General features: G+C 36.1%; 1 protein-coding gene and 1 long non-coding RNA gene across 3 annotated transcripts in view; both read left to right on the forward strand.

Moving 5' to 3' along the window:
- LOC309977891 overlaps nucleotides 1-23,990 on the forward strand; it is a 1,160,683-nt gene that overhangs the window by 677,874 nt on the left and 458,819 nt on the right. The gene's annotated exons all lie outside the window — the stretch shown is intronic.
- The window catches only part of APOOL (apolipoprotein O like), a 127,141-nt gene continuing 118,622 nt past the window's right edge, over nucleotides 15,472-23,990 (forward strand). For both annotated transcript variants that reach the window (XM_082864250.1, XM_082864252.1), the window contains exon 1: nucleotides 15,472-15,500. In XM_082864250.1, coding sequence (XP_082720376.1) covers nucleotides 15,486-15,500 — 15 coding nt within the window. In that variant the 5' untranslated portion in view covers nucleotides 15,472-15,485. The remainder of the gene's footprint in view (nucleotides 15,501-23,990) is intronic.

Here is a 23,990-nt window from a genome sequence, read left to right on the forward strand (position 1 = left end):
ACAGAAAAACACACAGCAGATGAAGGAGCAAGATAAAAACACATCAGACCTAACAAACGAAGAGGAAATAGGTAGTTTACCTGAAAAAGAATTCAAAATAATGATAGTAACGATGATCCAAAATCTTGGAAATAGAATAGAGAAAATGCAAGAAACATTTAACAAGGACCTAGAAGAACTAAAGATGAGACAAACAATGCTGAACAACACAATAAATGAAATTAAAAAAAACTGTAGAAGGGATCAATAGCAGAATAACTGAGGCCGAAGAACGGATAAGTGACCTGGAAGATAAAATAGTGGAAATAACTACTGCAGAGCAGAATAAAGAAAAAAGAATGAAAAGAACTGAGGACAGTTTCAGAGACCTCTGAGACAACATTAAAAGCACCAACATTCGAATTATAGGGGTTCCAGAAGAAGAAGAGGAAAAGAAAGGGACTGAGAAAATATTTGAAGAGATTATACTTGAAAACTTCCCTAATATGGGAAAGGAAATAGTTAATCAATCCAGGAAGCACAGAGCGTCCCATACAGGATAAATCCAAGGAGAAACATGCCAAGACACATATTAATCAAACTGTCAAAAATTAAATACAAAGAAAACATAGTAAAAGCAGCAAGGGAAAAACAACAAATAACACACAAGGGAATCCCCATAAGGTTAACTGTTGACCTTTCAGCAGAAACTCTGCAAACCAGAAGGGACTGGCAGGACATATTTAAAGGGATGAAGGAGAGAAATCTACAACCAAGATTAGTCTACACAGCAAGTATCTCATTCAGATTTGATGGAGAAATAAAAAACTTTACAAACAAGCAAAACTAAGAGAATTCAGCACCACCAAACCAGCTTCACAACAAATGCTAAAGGAAATTCTCTAGGCAGGAAACACAAGAGAAGGAAAAGATCTACAATAGTAAACACAAAACAATTAAGAAAATGGAAATAGGAACATACATATCAATAATTACTTTAAATGTAAATTGATTAAATGCTCCCACCAAAAGACACAGACTGGCTGAATGTATACCAAAAAAAGATCCATATATAAGCTGTCTACAAGTGACATACTTCAGACATAGAGACACATACAGATTGAAAGTAAGGGGATGGAAAAAGATATTCCATCAAATGGAAACCAAAAGAAAGCTGGAGTAGCAATTCTCATATCAGACAAAATAGACTTTACAATAAAGAATATTAGAAGAGACAAAGAAGGACACTACATAATGATCAAGGGATCGATCCAAGAAGAACATATATCAATTGTAAATATTTATGCACCCAACATAGGAGCACTTCAATACGTAAGGGAAATACTAACAGCCATAAAAGGAGAAATCGACAGTAACACATTCATAGTAGGGGACTTTCACACCCCACTTTCACCAATGGACAGATTATCCAAAATGAAAATAAATAAGGAAACAGAAGTTTTAAATGATACACTAAACAAGATGGACTTAATTGATATATTTTTGACATTCCATCCAAAAACAACAAAATACACATTTTTCTCAATTTCTCATGGAACATTCTCCAGGATAGATCATATCTTGGGTCACAATTCAAGCCTTGGTAAATTTAAGAATATTGAAATCATATCAAGTATCTTTTCTGACCACAATGCTATGAGACTAGATATAAATTACAGGAAAAGATCTGTAAAAACTACAAACACATGGAGGCTAAACAATACACTACTTAATAAAGAACTGATCACTGAGGAAATCAAAGAGGAAATCGAAAAATAACTAGAAACAAATGACAATGGAGACACGATGACCTAAAACTGCAGCAAAAGCAGTTCTAAGAGGGAAGTTTATAGCAATACAATCCTACATTAAGAAACAGGAAACATCTCAAATAAACAACCAACTTTGCACCTAAAGCAATTAGAGAAAGAAGAACAAAAAACCCCAAAGTTATCAGAAGGAAAGAAATCATAAAGATCCGATCAGAAATAAATGAAAAAGAAATGAAGGAAATGATAGCAAAGATCCATACAACTAAAAGCTGGTTGCTTGCGAAGATAAACAAAATTGATAAACCATTAGCCAGACTCATCAAGAAAAAATGGGAGAAGACTCAAATAAAAACAGAAATGCAAAAGGAAAAGTAACAACTGACACTGCAGAAATACACAGGATCATAAGAGATTACTACAAGTAACTCTATGCCAATAAAATGGACAACCTGGAAGAAATGGAAAAATTCTTAGAAACGCACGATGTACTGAGTCTGAATCAGCAAGAAATAGAAAATATGAACAGAGCAATCACAAGCACTGAAACTGAAACTGTGATTAAAAATCTTCCAACACAAAAAAGCCCAGGACCTGTTGGCTTCACAGGCGAATTCTATGAAACATTTAGAGAAGAGCTAACACCTATCCTTCTCAAACTCTTCCAAAATATAGCAGAGGGGGGAACACTCCCAAACTCATTCTACCAGGCCACCATCACTGTGATACCAAAACCAGACAAGGATGTCACAAAGAAAGAAAACTACAGGTCAATATCACTGATGAACTTAGCTGAAAAAATCCTCAACAAAATACTAGCAAACAGAATCCAACAGCACACTAAAAGGATCATACACCATGATCAAGGGAGGTTTATCCCAGGAATGGAAGCATTCTTAAATATACGCAAACCAATCAATGTGATACACCATATTAACAAATTGAAGGAGAAAAACCATATGATCATCTCAAAAGATGCAGAGAAAGCTTTTGACAAAATGCAGCACCCATTTATGATAAAAACCCTGCAGAAAGTAGGCATAGGGGGAACTTTCCTCAACATAATAAAGGCCATATAGGACAAACCCTCAGCCAACACTGTCCTCAATGGTGAAAAACTGAAAGCATTTCCACTAAGATCAGGAACAGGACTAGGTTGTCCGCTCTCACCACTCTTATTCAAAATGATTTTGGAAGTTTTAGCCATAGCAGTCAGAGAAGAAAAGGAAATAAAAGGAATCCAAATTGGAAAAGAAGTAAAGTTGTCACTCTTTGCAGATTACATGATACTATACATAGAGAATCATAAAGATGCTACCAGAAAACTACTAGAGCTAATCAATAAATTTGGAAAAGTAGCAGGATAAAAAAGTAATGCACAGAAATATCGGGCATTCTTATAAACTAATGATGAAATGTCTGAAAGTGAAATCAAGAAAACACTCCCATCTACCATTGCAACAAAAAGAATAAAATATCTAGGAATAAACCTACCTAAGGAGACTAAAGACCTGTATGCAGAAAATGATAAGACACTGATTAAAGAAATTAAACATGATACAAATAGATGGAGAGATATACCATTTTCTTGGATTGGAAGAATCAACATTGTGAAAATGACTCTACTATCCAAAGCAATCTACAGATTCAATGTAATCCCTATCAAACTAACTGGCATTTTTCACAGAACTAGAACAAAAAATTTCACAATTTGTATGGAAACACAAAAGACCCCAAATAGCCAAAGCAATCTTGAAAGCAAAAAAAGGAGCTGGAGTAATCAGGCTCCCTGACTTCAGACTATACTACAAAGCTACAGTAATCAAGACAGTATGGAACTGGCACAAAAACAGAAAGATAGATCAATGGAACAGGATAGGAAGCCCAGAGGTAAACCCACACACATTTGGTCACCTTATTTTTGATAAAGGAGGCAGGAATGTACAGTGGAGAAAGGACAGCCTCTTCAATAAGTGGTGCTGGCAAAACTAGACAGGTACATGTAAAAGTATGAGATTAGATCACTCCCTAACACCATACACAAAAATAAGCTCAAAATTGATTAAACACCTTAATGTAAGGCCAGAAACTCTCAAACTCTTACAGGAAAACATAGGCAGAACACTCTATGACATAAATCACAGCAAGATCCTTTTTGACCCACCTCCCAGAGTAATGGAAGTAAAAACATACAAATAGGACCTAATGAAACTTCAAAGCTTTTGCACAGCAAAGGAAACCATAAACAAGACCAAAAGACAACCCTCAGAATGGGAGAAAATATTTGCAAATGAAGCAACTGACAAAGGATTAATCTCCACAATTTATAAGCAGCTCATGCAGCTAAATATCAAAAAAGCAAACAACCCAATCCAAAAATGGGCAGAAGACCTAAATAGACATTTCTCCAAAGAAGATATACAGACTGCCAACAAACACATGAAAGAATGCTCAACATCATTAATCATTAGAGAAATGCCAATCAAAACTACAATGAGATATCATCTCACACAAGTCAGAATGGCCATTATCAAAAAATCTAGAAACAATAAATGCTGGAGAGAGTGAGGAGAAAAGGAACACTCTTGCACTGTTGGTGGGAATGTGAATTGGTACAGCCACTATGGAGGAAAGTATGGAGTTTCCTTAAAAATCTGCAAATAGAACTACCATATGACCCAGCAATCCCACTACTGGGCATATACCCTGACAAAACCATAATTCAAAAAGAGTTATGTACCAAAATGTTCATTGCAGCTCTATTTACAATAGCCAGGAAATGGAAACAACCTACGTGTCCATCATCGGATGAATGGATAAAGAAGATGTGGCACATATATACAATGGAATATTACTCAGCCATAAAAAGAAACGAAATTGAGCTATTTGTAATGAGGTGGATGGACCTAGAGTCTGTCAAAAAGAGTGAAGTAAGTCAGAAAGAGAAAGACAAATTACCGTATGCTAACACATATATATGGAATTTAAGAAAAAAAATGTCATGAAGAACCTAGGGGTAAGACAGGAATAAAGACAGAGATCTACTAGAGAATAGACTTGAGGATATGGGGAGGAGGAAGGGTAAGCTGTGAGAAAGTGAGAGAGTGGCATGGACATATATACTCTATGAAATGTAAAATAGATAGCTAGTGGGAAGCAGCCACATAGCACAGGGATATCAGCTCAGTGCTTTGTGACCACCTAGAGGGGTGGGATAGGGAGGGTGGGAAGGAGGGAGATGCAAGAGGGAAGAGATATGGGAACATATGTATATGTATAGCTGATTCACTTTTTTATAAAGCAGAAGCTAACACACCATTGTAAAGCAGTTATACTCCAATAAAGATGTAAACACAACAATTATTATTATTTAAATGCAAATGGATTAAATCCTCAATCAAAAAAAAGAAAGATATTCAGTGACTTAATAGATAAAAAATAAGATCCAACTTTATGCTGTCTACAGGAAACTCACTTTAGATTCAAGGACACACATAGACTGAAAGTGGACGGGTAGGAAACATAGTCCACACAAATGGTAACAAGAAAACTGGGGTAGCTATACTTATATCAGACAAAATAAGACTTTAGGTCAAAAACTGTCTGTATTATTTGTAGTGAGGTGGATGGACACAGAGACTGTCATACAGAGTGAAGTAAGTCAGAAAGGGAAAAACAAATACCATATGCTAATACATATATGAGGAATCTTTAAAAAAAATGGTTCTGAAGAACCTAGGGCCAGGAGAGGAATAAGGATGCAGACATAGAGAATGGGCTTGCGGACACGGGGAGCGGGAAGGGTAAGCTGGGATGAAGTGAGAGAGTAGCATTGACATATATACACTATCAAATGTAAAATAGATAGCTAGTTGGAAGCAGCTGCATAGCACAAGGAGATCAGCTTGGTGCTTTGTGACCACCTAGAGGGGTGGGATAGGGAGGTTGGGAGGGAGACACAAGATGGAGGGGATATGGGGATATATGTATACATATAGCTGATTCACTCTGTTTTACAGCATAAACTAACACAACAATGTAAAGCAACTATACTCCAATAAAGATGTTAAAAATAAAATAAAATAAAATTCTTAAAATAAAAAACTGTCTCTAGAAATAAAGTCATTATAATGGGAAGTGGGTCAGTTCACCAGGAAGATGAAATAATTATAAATATATATGCACCCAACGTTACATCATCTAAATATATAAAGCAAATATTGACAGATCTGAAAGGCGAAATTGATAGCAATACAATAATAGTGGGACACTTCAATACCCCCACTTTTAATAATGGATAGAACATCTAGACAGAAAATCAATAAAGAAACAGCTGACTTATATAACATTATAGACCAAATGAACCTAACAGACATATACAGAATTTTCACTCAAGAGTGGAAGAAAACACCTTATTCTCAGCAGTACATGGGATATTCTCCAGGATTGATCACATATTAAGTTACAAAACAAGTTTTAACTAATTTAGAAGACTAAAATCATACCAAGTACTTTTTCTGAGCACAGTAGAATGAAATCAGAAATTAATAACAGAAAGAAACCAGGAAAATTGACAAATACATGGATAATACACAATACACACTTGAATAACCATTGGGTCAAAGAGAAATCAAAAGGGAATTTTAAAAATATTGTAAGAAAAACAAACAAAACACAACATACCAAAACTTATGAAAGGTAGTAAAAACAGTGCTAAATGAGAAGTTCATAGTGATAAATACCTACATTAAAAAAGAAGAAAAATCTCAAATAAAAATCCTACCTTTACACCTCAAGAAATTAGAAAAAGAACAAATTAAGCCCAAAGTTGGCAAAAGGAAGGAAACAATAAGATTAGAGTAGAAATAAATAAAGATTAGAAAAGCAATAAGAAACAGTCTATAAAACTGAGAGTTGGTTTTCTGAAAAGATAAACTCTTATCTAGATTACCTAAGGAAAAATAGAGAAGACTCAAATAAAATTCGAAATGAAAGAGGACATATGACAATGGCTGCCTCAGAAACAAAAAGGATCATAAAAATCTATTTTGAATTTTATGTCAACAAATGGGATAACCTAGAAGAAATGGATAAATTCCTAGAAATATACAAGCCTCCAAGACTAAAACAAATTGGAAATCCAGAACAGGCCAATAACAAATAAGGAGATTAAAACGGTAATTGAAAACCTCCCAACAAAGGAAAGTCTAGGACCAGATAGTTTCACAGGTGAATTCTACCAAACATTCAAAGAAGAATTAATATCAATTCTTCTTAAATTCTTCCAAAATAGAAGACAGAACACTTTCAAATATATTTTGTGAGACCAGCATCACCTTGATATCAAAGCCAGACAAAGACACCAGAAGAAAACTGCAAGTCAATGTTCCTAATGAACATAGATGCAAAAATCTTCAATAAAATACTAACAAAATGAGTTTAACAGTGAATTAAAAGGATTAAACCCCATGATGAAATGGGATTTTTATTTAAGATGCAAGGATGATCAACGTATGCAAATCACTCAATGTGATTTGTGGTATGGTCTCCTAGTAATGCTTAAGACATGGGTCATGTGTGGTTTTGTTTACACCCCTAGCTGATTTTACTCCTTTGTTGGAGTGTATATGAAAACATTTAGATTCACATGGCCACCAATGTCCTAGTTCTATGATTGTTTTCAAGTTTATATATATAATTAACTCACAATATAATTAACTAATCAAAAGATCTCTTCTGTGTAATACACTTTCAGTGATGTACCCAACAAGGTTGTAGAACATTTCTCTCTTATAACAATTGGACTTATTTCAAGAAATAGTTCATGTTCTGCATATGTGTGGTTTCACACCACTGTAAAGAAAATATATGCTAGCACATACTCTTTTGTACCAGTTTTATTAAGATACGTTATACAAACATTCACCCTTATAAAATTGTTTTAGTATACTCACAGAATTGTGCAACCATTGACACAATCTAGTTTTAGAACATTTCATAATCCCAAAGGAAAGCCCTTACCCATTAGCAGTCACTTTCCATTTCCCCCCAACTTTTCAGCCCTAGGAAAACACTAATGTACTTTCTGTCTCTATAGATTTCCCTATTCTGGATATTTCATATAGGTGGAATCATACAATATGTGGACTTTTGCTACTGGCTTCCCTTTTATTTTAAAAAGATATCATCATTTTATTTAGGCGACAAATATTTATTGAAAGACTATAATAAGAATACAATGACAATAAACATTTTATTAACATGGTTATTTCCCTTTGAAGACCTCATCATACACAGGCATATGGAGGAGGAAAGATAATTGTGACCAATTATTTTGGAATTAGGCTGTGTGCTTAAAGGAAAAAAAGTATGAATAATCATGAGATGAGCAGTTAGGGGAAATGTGATTACATTCATCCCTATACTTATAAAACTGCATTTAGTAACACATTTAAAAATGAATGGTATGCAGTTCTTCCTATCTGATAAATATGGATGGCTACTAGATAACATGAATTTTATAAATTCATGTTTACATATATTTTACATATATATAATTCATATATATATATATATATATAAAACTTGCCTGTTACACAAATAATTTAAATTATCATTTAGAAAACATACAAGAATATTAGACTTCACAAAAATTCACTTCTTATTTTATTCCAGTTAGTGTGACTGGCTTATTTAACTTAGCATAAAGTTTTAAAGTTTCAACCATGTTGTAGTGTATATAAGTACTTTATTCCCTTTTATTGCCAAATAACACTCTATTTAATGTATATACCATATTTTGTTTATCCATTCATCAATTGGTGGACATTTGGCTTGTTTCCACTTTTTAGCTACTATGAATAGTGCTGCTGTGAACATTTGTGCACAAGTTTTTGTGTGCACATACTTTTCATTTCTCTTGATTAGATACCTAATGGTGGAATTGCTGGGTCATAAATTATTTCTAGGTTTAACAATTTAAGGAACTGCCAAACTATTTACCGAAGTGGCTATACCATTTTATGTCTCCATCAGCAGTATAGGAGGGTTCTCTCCACATCCACACCAGCAATTGTTATTCTCCATTTTTTTAATTATAGCTAATCAAAAAGTGAGTGTGAAGTGATGTCTCATTGCAATTTGGATTTGCATTTCCCTGATGACTAATGGTGTTGAACATATTTTATGCACTTGTTGGCCATTTGTAAACCTCCTTTGTAGAAATGTCATTTCAGGTTCTTTTCTCATTTTTAACTAGGTTGTCTATTGAGTTGTAAGAGTTCTTTACATATTCTAGATAAAAGTCCCTTTTTCAGCTATATGATTTGCAAAAATTTTCTCTCCCATCCTCTCTCTTTCCATATTTTATATACATATTCTTTTCACTTTCTCAATGGTGTCCTTTGAAGCACAAAAGTTTATAACTTTGATAAGTCCAACTTAATCTTCTCTTTTTGTGTTTTCATTTTTGGTATTATATCTGGGAAATACTATATACAGGAAATATAGAATACCCAACCCACAGTCATGAAGATTTGCCTTGTGCACATCCTTTATAATAATTTCTCTCCTGTCTTGTATATATCTTTGATATTATGCAATGTGTAACAGTATGGTTTCATAGAGGAATTTTACCAACAGTTTGTTCTCTCTGTACAAATGCTTAGTGGCTAGCTTTACACGGTTCTTACAGCTAGATTTACACAGTTCTTAGCAAAAGGAAGTCTTTTCCTCTGTTTCCTATGATAAGTACATCTTTGAATGATGCTTCTTTGTTTTGGTCTCTTCCCAACTTTTAGAGAAAAAAGTCATCAATTTTATTTCATAAATAATTACTTTGTACTTGTTTTAGAAAAACTCAGTTAGTTTACATTGAATGTACTCTGAGCATGGCACGAAAGCATCAATAAAATCAATCCATTATTTTCATAATTCTCATAATGGACAACATCCTAAGGATTCGGAGTGAATGCATCACTGGTCCAATGAAATCTAATTTTTAGATATTTACCATTGTAGTTCCTGGTACCTTTTTTCCTTTTTTTAAAAAGCTACTTATGCTACTTTTGCAAAATTATCACATTTCCAGATTTATGTGTCTAAGTGCATAATGACCAATAGTCTATATTTGCTCAAAAAGTATACTAAAAATATACTACTATTTTTTCCTTCTAGATAATAAGGAAGTCTTATTAATAATTAATGTCTCATTATTAATTAACTAATAATGTCTTACCTCTGTCTATAGGAAAAGAGTTGTTTATACTGTTTTCTCTAACTCTTCACTAATTCTTCACCTTTTTATATCTTTATTTTTATTAAATATGTAATACATGTAATACATCAGAAGAAATTTCAACTGATACAGAAATAGAGAAAAACATAAAAGTTATGTTCACTATCCATATTTATATTGTTATGGCTTGTGGTTTTCAGGTTACTCATTGTAGTACTTAGACTATCTTAACAACTCTTTTACATATTATTGACACACTCTTCCACCAATGATTAATTTTTGTTAATTGAAGACCTAAAGCAACCTAATTAGTAACAATAAAATGCAAATTTAACAAATCTAAAGATAAAATGCAAATACTGGAAAATATACTAAGCAAGAGAAAACGAACCATTAACTAGAAATTAAATAAAATAAAATGTCCTTGATGTGCACACATAACCTTTGAGTCTACAATTATTATTAAGACTATAAAGAGATTTCTGTAAAAATATTAACCTAAAATCTCAAATTGGTGAATATGTGAACAAAATTATTTTCTCATATTTTTACTCTAAAACTTCCAAATAGCCTTAAGAGATAACTGGGAGAAAGACCACTCTATGCTCACCCTGAGCAACCTCATCTGTTGATCACCTATATACAAGATTCCAAAATCTTTGTAGAGAGTTCAGACCTCTCATCCAAGCTCCAATATGTAACTGAATGTCCCACAAATATCTCATATTTGGCACATCCAAAACTGAACTCATCATCAATTCACATCCTCCTTTGCTCCACTATACAACTGTCCTTGGGCACATTTTATTGTAATAAACAGAAATTTACTCAAGGTTGATCACATTTCTTCTTTTCATCTCATGAAACCCAACTGTTGCAGAGCATAATAGTTATGGGATTCGGTTTTCTGCTTGAATGATGAGCTTCTCTTCTATCCTAGATTGAGGGACACTAATTGTACAAATTGTGGAGTATTTATTCGTCTCTTCCAGTGAAGGAAAATTCTATTTCCAAGGACTTTGGGAAAAGATGTAAAAAATTAAAAGTTAATGTGTTGTGAAGGACTGGGGACATCAGGCTCTTTCTCATGATCATCAGGCCCTATTATGGGGGAGACATTTTAGAATGAAAGCTTTTATGAATAAAATTCTAAAGAAAAAGTGAGTAGAAAGAGTGGGGCAAAAGATTGAATAGGCTCTGTGTCCTGAAGTTCATATGCCTGGCCATAACCTTGAGTCCCATAAACTATAGTCTGGAAGGTGCTGCAGCTAGTGCGTTGCTATGAAGGGCACTGTGCAAGTGCTCAAAATCTCTTATTAAATGGAGAATTCATACCAACACCATAGCGTGGAGATGACTCACCTGGTTAGGCCACTTAACCTGACTGGAAACCTTGCCATATTGTGCCTCAAGGTATTGCAATGAGATAGGCTGGGACCTGGGACCCTTTGCTGCAGTGCTTGCACCTAGACAAATATCTCCTCGAGCAACAGAATACAAGGAAACTGTAAGGGACTAAAAATAACTGCACACATGCGCAGTTGAGGCAAATGATGAGCAACAAGATACAAAAAGACCGAAACCCAACTGCCACTTCTGAGGTGTCGGGGCAAAAGCAGGATACTTCACAAGATCCCTGCAGATAGCACCACCAAAGGGGTGAGCAGACCACCTAAGCCACCCCTCTTGCCTAACCCACGAGTCTGCCCCCTCCCTCACCCCATTTAAGGGACCAGCTTGCCCCCCCTCAGGAATTGAGCAAGGGAACATGTTTCCTGTTCTCACTCCCCCATGCAGCAGCATGAACCTCAATAAAACATTGCCTGAATTTTCTTGTCTGGCCTTATATCAATTTCTATTGATTAAAGAGTCCAGGAACCCTGGTCGGTAACAACAATACAAAATGAGCACAAGACTTGGGACTTCCTGCCACTTCCTACTACTCATAACGTCCAGGATTTAGGTTGCAGACTATGAGTGTGGTCTAAATATTTAAATATCAGAATATTTTGTCTTGAAAACTTGGAACTGAGTAGAAGGAACTGCTGTAACGTTTGTCAGAATATCTCTCTCTTTCTATTGTCTTCCTGATGCTGAGGCTGAGTACCAGAGGCCATTGATCATTGCACTAGTGTTGTTTTCTTTGTATCCTTTTTTCCAAAAATGGGAAAATAAAAGGTAGACCAAAAAAAGCTATATATTTCTTACATGTCTTGTACTTCACTCATTTAGGTTAACAGATTATGAATAATTTTGTGCCAACATATTTGACAACTAAGGTGAAATGAGATGTCAGTACTACTATAACTCAACATATGAATCCCTAAAAATCAATGCACCATGAAATCATGAATAAAAACTGAAGATCTTATGGGGAAAATGAGATTAGAGGCGCAACACCCAAACACTTCATCAGTGACCCATTACAAAAAGATAGGAACTTAATAAACATGGTAGCACACTTTTAAGAAATATATAAATACTACATACAATACATAGGAAAGTCAACTGAAGTTTCCTTATAGCAGTGGATGTAGGAAGGGTTGCAGCTTGTGCGTCATTGTGAAGTAGTTTTAAGCAGGGTTATCAAAATTTGCAGTCTTTCACAGCCTTAAATCTTAGGTCATATTATTATTTCTTTCAAATGTAAGCCCTTCAAGAGATGCATATATAATAGATAACTGTTTCATTAAAATTGAAAATGTAATCCAATGTAATCCTTCTTCTTCAATTATCATGTGTTTCACTGCTAGAAATTCTTCTGCAAGTTTTAAATCTGCAATCACATCTTCACCCAAGGCTGAAAGCTTTGGAAATTGCAACAGTGTTTTAAATCACCAAACCATCATTGAAGGAGCCACTTCTGCAGAATCTGACAATTTTCGTTAAAGGTCTTTGTGTATAGATAGTGCCTTCTCATTGCATGTGAGAAAGGTTGTTCTTAATTTTTTTTACTGTCTAGTCTTCAATCCATAGATTCATCAATCTTTTCATTTCTTCTATTACTTTAGGTCTCATTACTGATTTTGTATTTCTTGAAGTTTTTCCAGACATAGGTGTTTCCTTTATTTTCACTGTATTGTCTCAGAAGGTCCAAAAATGCATATTTCTTTACACCTACTGCTCAGGAGATATCACATATTCTCACACTTCTTTCAAAATTCTTGGTTACTTCAAACTTCACCTGATATTTAAAGCTTTCCTTTCTCATGCAGTGCTTGGTGTTTTGGGGCCAGAGTGCTTAGACACGTTTAGGATATTGTTTACTTACATAGAAAAATTCACAATTAAAAAATAGTAACAAAACACAATTTTGTAGGTAACACCTGAGTGAACCAAGGTAACTGGTAGATGTTTGAGGAGTCTGTGTGTGTGTTTTATGCATTCTTACACAGTCTGATTGTGCTGGGTGCTGTTTTCTGCATTCACATCGTGTTTCTTATGGACGAAACAGTGCATGAGTGAACATGAAATTTATGTAATTTTCAAATTGTTTCCTAATATATCCACCATTTTGGAACAAATTCACGTTTTTAAATAAGTGTTATTGTAGAACTGACTGTGCACAACTCAGCAAAGCAGCCACAGGAAAGAATGGAAAATCTGAGAGCATGTTAAATAGTTTGGATTTATAATTAAAAACCTTATTACAAAGAAATCTCCAGGCCTGGATGGCTTCATTGGTGAAATATTTCAGATATTTAAGGAAGTAATAATGCCAATCTTAAACAAACTTTTCCTGAAAATAAAGAGGAAACAATTCCCAATTTGTTTATAAAGCTAATAAAACACTGATACCAAAGTCTTAAAAGAAAATTACAAACCAATAACCATCATGGACATAGATGTAAAAATCCCAATGAAAATATTAGCAAATGGAATTAAGCAATATATAAGAAGAATAATGTATTAGTCTGCTCAGGCTGCCATAGCCAAATACTATAGACTGGGTGGCCTAAACAACAGAAATATATTTTCTAAGCTCTGGAGGCTGGAAGTCCCAGATCCAGGTCCAGCAGGGTTGGTTTCTGGACACCATTGAAGGGATAAAAAAGGCAAGCTACAGTGTGAGAGAAGATATTAACAACACATAAAACTGGCAAAGTGCGTGTATACAGTCTTCTGAAGAACACCTACAAATAAATGAGAAAAATGTACAACAGAATAGAAAAAGTGGGCTAAAAACTTGAATAAGCACTTTATGAAAGATAACATCAAAATGGCCAATTGAAATATGTAATGGTGATCAATTTCATTAGCCATCAGGGAAATGCAAATAAAAACTTGAATGAGGGACTTCCTTGGTGGCGCAGTGGTTAAGACTCCGTGCTCCCAGTGCAGGGGGCCCGGGTTTTGTTGCTTGTAATCAAAGAATGCTGACCAATACAGGAATTGGTATCAGGAATAAAGAGTAGTTCAGAGAGAAAGGTGTAGGGATTTTGAATACTCTTAGCCTTCCAGATCCTCCCAGATAGCCCCCTTAAAATGTCAGACTACCACTCTCTCCTGCTCAAAGTTCTAAATTTTTAAATAAGTGACCTATCAAGGTTAGGTATAAATTCAACTGAAATAATTTTAAAAACCAAGGGAATCAGTCTTTGAGTTTAGCTTTTAAAAATTTCAGCTTTTCTTGACCATGAGAAGTAAAGGGGCTTTCTTTAGTATGGCCATCAGAGGTCCCTGAGATTTATTATATGCCTAGGGGCAAATTTAAGAAGCTGCATATACTTTTCCTCTCACGTTAAATTAGTCAGTGCCATCAGATGTAGCCACTTCTGACACACCGGCCTTTTTCATTGCTGTTCCTTCTGCATGGAAGGTTCTTCCCTAAATTCCTTCAGGACTTTTCTCAAATGTCACTTTATCAGAAAGCCTTTCCCTAATCTATCTAAATCAATAAATTCCCACCCCATCCCCATACTGTTTTATTTTCCTTCACAGCATTTGGCACTTTGTAACATTTATTTGTTTCTCTTTTCCTCCTAGAATCACAAGCTCCGTGAGGGAAGGCATTACGTTATGTCTGTACTTTGAACAAGTGCCTGGCACGTAGCAGGCGCTTAGTGACATACTCTTAGGCTGTATGAACTTGCCCACGTATTGCAGAGGTAACATGTTCTTTTTGTGACTATACAGTTATTTATTAAGGCAGCCGGACTTGGATTTTAAGTCCTCAACTAGACAAATCACATATGCCTGAAAAAAACGAACATAATGAAAAGTTCTGCACCCAGCAAAGTAACTTTCAAATGGACTATGGAGAATATTCTGAAAGGTGTTATCAGGGATAGCGACAGTCCACCACAGGGTTGAACCGTTTTCCCCGGAGAAACAGGGCCAACTTGTGCAACTTCCTAGAGCGGCACTAGGAAGGCGGAGAAAGGGCGGAGCCAGCTGGCGAGGGGCGGAACTGGGTGGGGCTACTTTGAGCGGTGCCTGGTTGAGCTATTTTGTCCCTTTCCGCTCTCCGTGCGAAGACCTGGGCGGAGAGCGCTACAGCTATGGCGGCCGTTAGGGTAAGTAAAAATTACTTTGCTTAGTTTCTCTGGATGCTGGTAGCCCTCTGATAACTGTAGAAGGGATCCTCCTAACTTCAGAAGGGAGTCCCACAGCAAGAGGCGAGGTGGAGATGGGGTTGCGAGAGAATTGGCAAGGTCAGGGAATCTTTAACGTTTGAAGCCTCAAGACACCTGCTTCTCCTCTTTAGAGTTTCCTCAGCCTGGGACGGTTCTCTCTCCTCAATCCCCTGCTGTTGACTGTTTACACAGCGGCAGGGTGAAAACTGGGAAACAGCTGGGCGAAAATGGCCCGCCAGGCGACGAGCAGCGAACAGACTTGGGTCTTGAGATGAAACAAAGAGAAAAGAATCCTGGGCATTTGTCTGGGTGCACAGGGCGGGGCCTCACGACCCTTTGAAGGACTTTGTTCAAACATTATTTCGGGTGAAATAGACCAGGATAGAGACGTCTCAAGTCTCTCTGCAGTGCCTGGGTTTGTATTCACTGTTGTTACTTTACAGGTTTGAATGACAAACCTAAGTTTCTTTTGAGTTCTGTAATGGGAAAAAGGTGCCTTTACTTAGGAATCTGTGTACAGGAAGTGACACATGTGGCTGCTAGCTGCAGTTCCCTAAGTAGGTTTCAGTAACAGTAGTCGACAAATATCTATGAGTAGACAAATACCTATGGGTAGATATTTGTAGCGGGTTTTAAGTGTAAAATGCACTGCTTGCAGGAGATACAAATATGAATAATTCAGGCTCAGTATCCGTCTTGATTCGCCATTCTCACTCCATTTCTGCTTTCAGAATTTATTTGAATTATCACAACACCCTTCTAACTGGACTCGCTGCCTCTAGCCTGGCTCTCATGGAATTAATTTCCCCCTGCACTGCCAGAGTACTAAAATGTAAATCTGATTATGCCCTTCCACTACTTAAAAATCTTTATTGGCACTCCATCATCTGCCCTCTAGGGTCAGGTCAGGCTCCTATGTCTGGAAGAGCCGACTCTGCTTTGGCTTTCCAGCTTCATTTCCTGTCTCTCAGGAACTCTCCTAATATCTGTACTCCAAGCCTTTTTTCCCTGCTCTTTCTCTGGGCCTGAAGTGCCATTTCCCATCCTCATCTAGTTAGTTCCTATTCATATTTCACTCGTTCATTTAACAGGGATTTGTGTACTGCCTCCCCGTATGCTAAATACAAAATGCCTTTTCCAAGATAGTGTCCCAGATCTCCCCAGTCTGATTAAATAACTCCTCTTTGTGCTCGAGAGGATTCTGGGCATACTTTTACCATAGGACTTATCATACTGCAAATAGTAGACTATTTACTTGTGTATTCTATCCTCCTAAACTATAAGCTACTTGAGGACAGTAATTATAATATGTTATTTTTTGTATCCTTAGTACCTAGCACATATATGAGCTATATTAGGGACTCAATAAATTCTACATGAATAAATAAGTGCCAGGCAATGGACATAAAATATATTAAATTAAGTAGTGGAGATGTATCATATAACAAATGATTGTCATTCAGAGTAGAGGAAGTGCCTTGTTCTCAGGAGAAGTACAAAGTGATCTGAGGGTTCAGAAGAGCGAGTTCACACTTGGTTGAAGAGAATAAAGAAAGACATCATGGAGGGAGTGCAGAGAGAGAAGGAATGGTCAGTGGTTAAAAAGAAGACCTGAATAGTGTGTTGTCACTGAAGCCTAGAGAAGGAGCAAGTTGAACAGTAGAAGGAGCGAGTTGAACAGTCTTTTGATTTGGCTATTAATAAGTCACTGGTAGCTGCCATTTATTAAGTGCTTACTGCAAGGCCAGGCACCATGCTAAAATACTTTGCATATGTTATTTCACTTAATTCTCAAGACAACTTTATGTTGTAGATGATAATGATCACCATTTTACAAATGAAAAACTAAGGTTTAGAAAATTCAATTAAATTGCCCAAAGTCACAATGCTAATAAGAGCTGAAGTAAGGTAAAGTGGTGGAGTGAGAACCTAGATTGTAAGGGGTTAGGGAAAGGATAAGGGGTGGGAAACTGGCATTCATTTAGCACCTTCTTTGACCACCTGCTTTACATGTATTATTTCAGTTTAATCTTCTTGATGACCCTAAGAAATGGGTAGTATCCCCATTTTACATATGGAAAAACTGAGGTTTAGAAAAAGTGCTTGCTCCGGGTTATCCAAGTGGAAGAACCAGGTTCAAACACAGATATATTTGGCTTCAAAGTCCCTGATCTTTCCACTACTCCTTGCCTCCTCTGGAAGGGAGGTGTACATTACTCTTTAGAGAAATGTTGCAGCAAAAGGTACGGAAGAAATCTTGAGTTGGGGGTAGCAAATTCCAGGAAAGTTTCTTTTCATTTAAAAAAGTAGGAGACTATATGCCAATTAAATCTCAATAAAACTGGTGAAAAAAAAATTCAGGAGACCTGAGCAGGTTTGGAGACAAGTGGAAATATGCCAAGAACTGGTAAGAATTAATAATAGTGATCACAGCTATTATGCTATTGAATATTTACTGTGCTAGGCATTTTGCTAAGCACGTTATGTGAATTTTCGCATTTATGCTTCACAGTGACCCTATATCTAGGTACTGTTATTACCAGCATTTTAAAGGTAAAGAAACTGAAGCTTAGAAAGGCTGAGTAACTTTCCCACAGTCACTCAGTCATAAGTGGTAGATCTGGATCTGAAATCGCTATGGTCTGAGTTCGAATCGTGGGGCTTAAGCTTGAGGAAGCATCTGTGAGGCCTAGGTACAAAAATGCTGATCTGTGTTAATTTTGAAGCCCCAGAGATTAATAACAAGGAATAAGGTAGAAAGGAGTCCTGAAAGTTGGTAGATAACTCTGAAAATAGTTTACATACATTTTGAGAGATAAGAACTTTTTGAGCAAATGTGATGGTGGAACACTGATGTGGAATTAGCTTTGAGAACAAGTACTGTACTGATCTCTCCTCCTGACCTCCTGAATCAGAGAGAATGGCTGGATGACTGGCTTTCATTTAAAAGGATTGGGAGGAATGTAGTGTCAAAAGCTAGATTTCATTAATGCCAGAGATTGAGTGAATTTGAGGAAAATTTTCATCCTAAAAGATACTTGTTTCTAATAGAATACTTAATATTGAAATATGGCTACCATGTATTGAGTATTTCCTATGTGTCAGACACTGTATTACGCTGTTGATGCACATTATTTCATTTAATTCTCTCAAAAAGTTTTCTGTGGTAGATAGTTTTATTGGCTTAAAGAACAGGAGTAAAGCAGTAAGGAAAACAAAGCTGAAATAGGAGGTTGTAGTCAGAGAAAAGCTTGTTGAGTTTATGATTTTAGCTATTAACAAGTTCTGGGAAATGGTAAATTCAGGGTATACTCATGGAGTGGGTAACTGCAGTGGAGTGAATATGAAGGTCTAAAAAGGTGAGGTCAAAGAAGAGTGAGGTGAGGCTTTTGAGTGGTTCAGCCATATGGACGTTAAAGTCACTCAGAGTTATGGCAGGATTTAGAGTATAGAAGAAGACTATTAACCAGTATCCTAAATCTTCAATGCGATGAAGTGACCAGGAGGCAGGTGCTAAGGATGAATAGATGGGTGGTGTAAGTCTCAAAGGAGAATTACTTTTCTTTCCTTTATGAAAACTTTCTTCAGTTGCAGTATAGCATACATACAGTTAAGTACACAAATCATAAGCAGCTTGGTAAAGTTTCAAAAATGATCATACTTGTTCACCCAGCAGCCAAATTAAAAAAAAAAAATTACCAGCAGCCCCGAAGCCCTCCCCTTTGCTCCTTCTCCACCATAAATTAATTAGCCTATTTTTAACTTTATGTAAATGGAATAAGGCAGTATTTACTCTGTTATGTCTGGCTTCTTTCACCCAACATTGTTTTTGAGATTCAGCCGTTACACATGTATGCTAGTTCATTCATTCTTATTGCTCTGTGATATTCTAGAGGGTGAATATATCATGAGTTATTTATCCATTCTGCTGTTAATGGACATTTGAATTATTTTCAGTTTTGAGCTATTACAAATAATGCTCCCATCAACATTCTTGTATATGTCTTTTGGCGCACATAAGTGCACATTGCTGTTGAGTATATACCTAGGAGTGGGATCGCCAGGTCATAGGGCATGCAGCTTTGGTAGCTACTGCCAAATAGTTTTCCAAAGTGGTTGTACCAATTTACATTCCCATTCATGAGGGTTCCAGTTGTTCCACTTTCTCACTAACAAGAACAGATATTTTTACCTAAGGCTGGGGAAGTAATGGCTTAGAAGCAGCATTGGCAATCAGAAGAAGACAAACTCTACCTCCTATACCTGAGACACTTTGAATAGCCTCCACTTGAGAGTTACAAGGGAAGCAGTGACCTCAGGGGACAGTCATGTTTCATTTCAGGCAAGGAGAGAAGGGGGTAGACACAATGGAAGGGCTTTTGGAGTTTGGTGGAGTAGCAGGAACTTTGGTCAGTGAAGAGAAAATACAGATCACTGTAGAAATTAGAATACAGGAGATGATACATGACTCTGGATTGTGTTTTGGGACTTGAGTCAAGGATGATGGGGATGGGAAGGAACATGGATGCCATAGACCTAAAGGTTTCAAAATCCTTGATAATACCAGCCTTCGTGTCAACTTTAGTCTTTGTCTCTTTCCTCTTTTGTTTCATGTGACTGATATCAGAAAGTAGTTGGAACCTAACAAATGAAGTTCGTTCTTGGGAAGACGGTTGGTTATCTCCAGCAAAATCAGTTTTTCACTTTCCACTCAGCATTGTTGAGCATCTGTATTTTCAGTGCAACTTTGAAAGTATGCTTTGAAACCCTTAACCATACTTGGTATAGATTCCAGGATGTTGCTTTATGCCATGGAGTGAAAATGATCTGTGCCTTGCCTCCTACCACACCTATATGACTGAGCTATTCCCTGTGATGCCATCCTCACAGGTGGCTGTTAGGTGTTCTGTGAACCTCATTTAATATGGAAATTAAAAATTGCTTGACATGGACCCTAAAATGTTTGCATTATGGGCGCATGTAAGTCAGTATTTCCTGATCTTAGCTGTGCATTAGAATCATCTGGGCAGCTTAGAAAAGGTACTGTTGCCTGAGCCCCGCCCCAGATGGGGCATTTTAATATTTTAAAAGCCCACGAGTGATTCTGATGTGTTGCTAGGTTCGAGAACCACTGATTTAGGCGAGAATTTGTGGCTTTTATACAGGTTAGAGAAGAAAGGGTATTAGGCTTTTCAGGTTATGAAGAACAGAGGCAAGTTCAAGTCATCTTAAGTGGTAGTTTATTGGAAAATTGCATAGGTTAGGAAGAAAGCCTAGGAAACTGTCTCAGCAGCTAAACAAATCTCAAGAAGAACCGTTCAGGATACCATAGCAACTCTGGTAGTTACCATTCTCATGACTTCTGCTTCTGCTAACTCTATATGTTTCATATCCAGACTTCCCTAGAGAGAAGATCTGATCAGGTTGGCTAGTCACTAACCACTGCAAAATACCCTTCTTAGACAGAAATTGTACATCGGGCCCCTTTGTAAGGCAGTCTCTTGTTGGCTGCCTTTGGCTCAGATACCAATCCCTGGTCCAGTCAATTTTGGCCAGTGCATCAGTCCTGTAGTTAACAGCATAGTGACCTATGTTAGAAATCACAGAAGGGAGCAATATAGTTGTCAGATGCTCTAAGACTTCATAGAAGGGACAAGGCAATGGATGGATACTTTTGGGGTTCATGGTCTGGTACAATTTGCTTTGGAATACTTTCCAGAAGTGATACAGTTGTTGAAAATATGGTAGGATATATTTAGAGTTGTTATTAAAAGCTAACTTATTAAGATCTTGTAATTTAAATTGGGAAATTGGTTGCCCAGGGATAAAAATACACTGAGACAACCAGTGTAAGTAGCAATCTGTGGTGGATAATAAAATTTGCTTAGTATAATTTGAACATATTCAGGGAAAATGTAACCCACTTCTGTAATCTCTCCTGAGTTATATAGACTTGATGGATATTAGTACTCTAAGCTAAGGCATGAGTTGCATACTTAATGTAGATTTGGCCTGGCTGTTTTTGGATCTTTTCTCTCAGTCATTCTGAAACTTAATAGGGACTTCTCATATCACTAGGCTAACTGCTACTGTCATATCCCCTCAGCCTGGCTCTATAGTTCACCTCATTCATTCATACATCCAAATTCCTATTCGATATCTTTAGGTGCATCAAATTCAACATGTGCAAAATTCCTTTATCTTTACCACATTTGATTTTTCTGCTGTATTCCATCATTTTAAAGAATCGTCTATATCCATACTGTTAACAAGTCTTGTGAATACTTTATATTTTCATACATTCTTATTCTTTTATACATTCTTTCAAAAAAATCTTAATGCCTATAATGTGCAGGAGATGGTGATAAACATTGGGGATACAAAGATCAACAACATAAGAACAAGAGGTATATAGAAGAGAAAACACTAAAACTAATAAGCACATGAAGAGATGCTCAAAATAATTAACAGATAACTACATATTAGAACAATGAGATAACATTTTATTAAGCTAGAGGAAAATAGAATGCTGGTTAAGTCCAAATGTTGTTAGGGATATTGGAATGTAAGCGCCCCCATGGACTGCTGGTGGGAGTATTGACAGATACAGCCACTGTGGAGATCAATCTGATATTATTTAGTGAAATTAAATATATACTCATGTCCTATGGCATGGCAATTCTGTTCTTGAGTGTATATCACAAAGATATACAAGTTCATGAGGGCACTTATAGGAGGATATTCATCGCAGTGTTTTTTTATGGTGATGGGGAGTTTGAGGCAGTATAGGTGTCCATCACTGACAGGGATAGGTGAAATGTGGTGGATGTACATCATGTAGTACTATATAGCAGCTAGAAGAAATGGGTTATATGTACACATAGGAACACAGATGGATATAAAAGACTATGTTTTATGAAAATAGGATAAGAAACAAAACAACTGTAATACACCATTTATTTTGTGAAAACAGTAAGAAAAAATGAGATGTGTAACAAAATTAAAAATACATGTACACATTAATACAATATGCATTTTGTAAAAATTCAAACAAAAAGATAATCATTACATATTTGAAAATAGCTACCTATGGTGGATGAATTAGAGTGAAATTTGGCAATTAAAGGAAATGAATGAATTAATCAATCAGTTATAAAGGAGGGAGGGCAAAGAAGAACAAGACCAAAGTACTGTCCTCAAGGAATGGACTCTAGTGGGTGAAACTGATAAGTAAACACAAGTTGTATTCAAAATAAAAGGTATCTAAAAGTTACTATGGGAGAAAAGAGGAAGAAGTAGTTTAAATGCCTACAGAACATAAGGCTGCTTCATAATATTTGTTCATTTTAGTTCATTCATTTAGTTCTTCAACAAGTATGTATTAAGCACCTACCATGGGTTAAGAACTGCTACTTGCCATGTGGTGGTAGATTGTATCTTTTATTTCAAATATTTGCTTTCTCTTCCTGTGAGAGGATTATACACCCCTGCCTAGATTTCTTATTCTTTCCCTCTACCTCAAGAATGACTAGTATTACTTTACTAGGTAAATAATTTTATAATTTGTTTTTGGCATATTTTGGTACTGATCAAAATATGGTTAAAGCAAAATATTTACTCTACCTTAGTCTAATTGAAACACAAGTCCTTCTGTTTATCATGAAAGAGCCAGTAGAGTTAAACAGAACTTAATTTTGTAAGCAGAGAAAATACCGTTATATCCATTCACTCATCTGGACTAATGGAAGGAAAGGAACAGCATAAATAATTGAAAACCAATATTTGCACTTAACTTTGGGATGTATTTTTATACTTATATTTCTGCCTATAGCAAAACCTGAAATTTTGGGCCCCTGTGACAAAATTCACAATAGAGCTCTTGTGACAGAAATTCACAGAGCCATGTAACTGGCAGGGACAATTCATCCTCCCATTGAATTGTCTTGGCACATTTGTCAAGAACTAATTGACCCTAAATGTAAGGTTTATTTTTGGACTCTCAATTAATTCTATTCCATTGATCTATATTTCTATCTTTATGCCAGTATTGCACTGTCTTCATTGCTGTAGCTTTTTATTAAGTTTGAAATGGGAAAATGTGAGTGCTCTAACTTGGTCCTTTTTTTAGTATAATTTATTGTGAAATAATTTCACATTTACAGAAAAGTTGCAAGAAGAGTACAAAGAACTCATCTCCTTAAATCAGATTCTACAGTTGTTAACTTTTGACATTTTCTCCCTTTCTCCTCTATTATAATTATTCCTTTTCTGATCAGTCTGAGAGCAAGTTGCAGACATGTTGCTATTTCACCCCTAAATATTTCACTGTGTATTTCCTCAAAAAGAAGTATACGGTTCTATAACCTTTGTGCAAGCCTCCCAATCAGGATGTTAACACTGATACAACACTATCATCCAATCCACAGATGC

The sequence above is a fragment of the Leucopleurus acutus genome (genome assembly GCF_964270905.1).
Source record: "Leucopleurus acutus genome assembly, chromosome: X".
In the NCBI taxonomy this organism is placed as follows: Eukaryota; Metazoa; Chordata; class Mammalia; order Artiodactyla; family Delphinidae; genus Leucopleurus; species Leucopleurus acutus.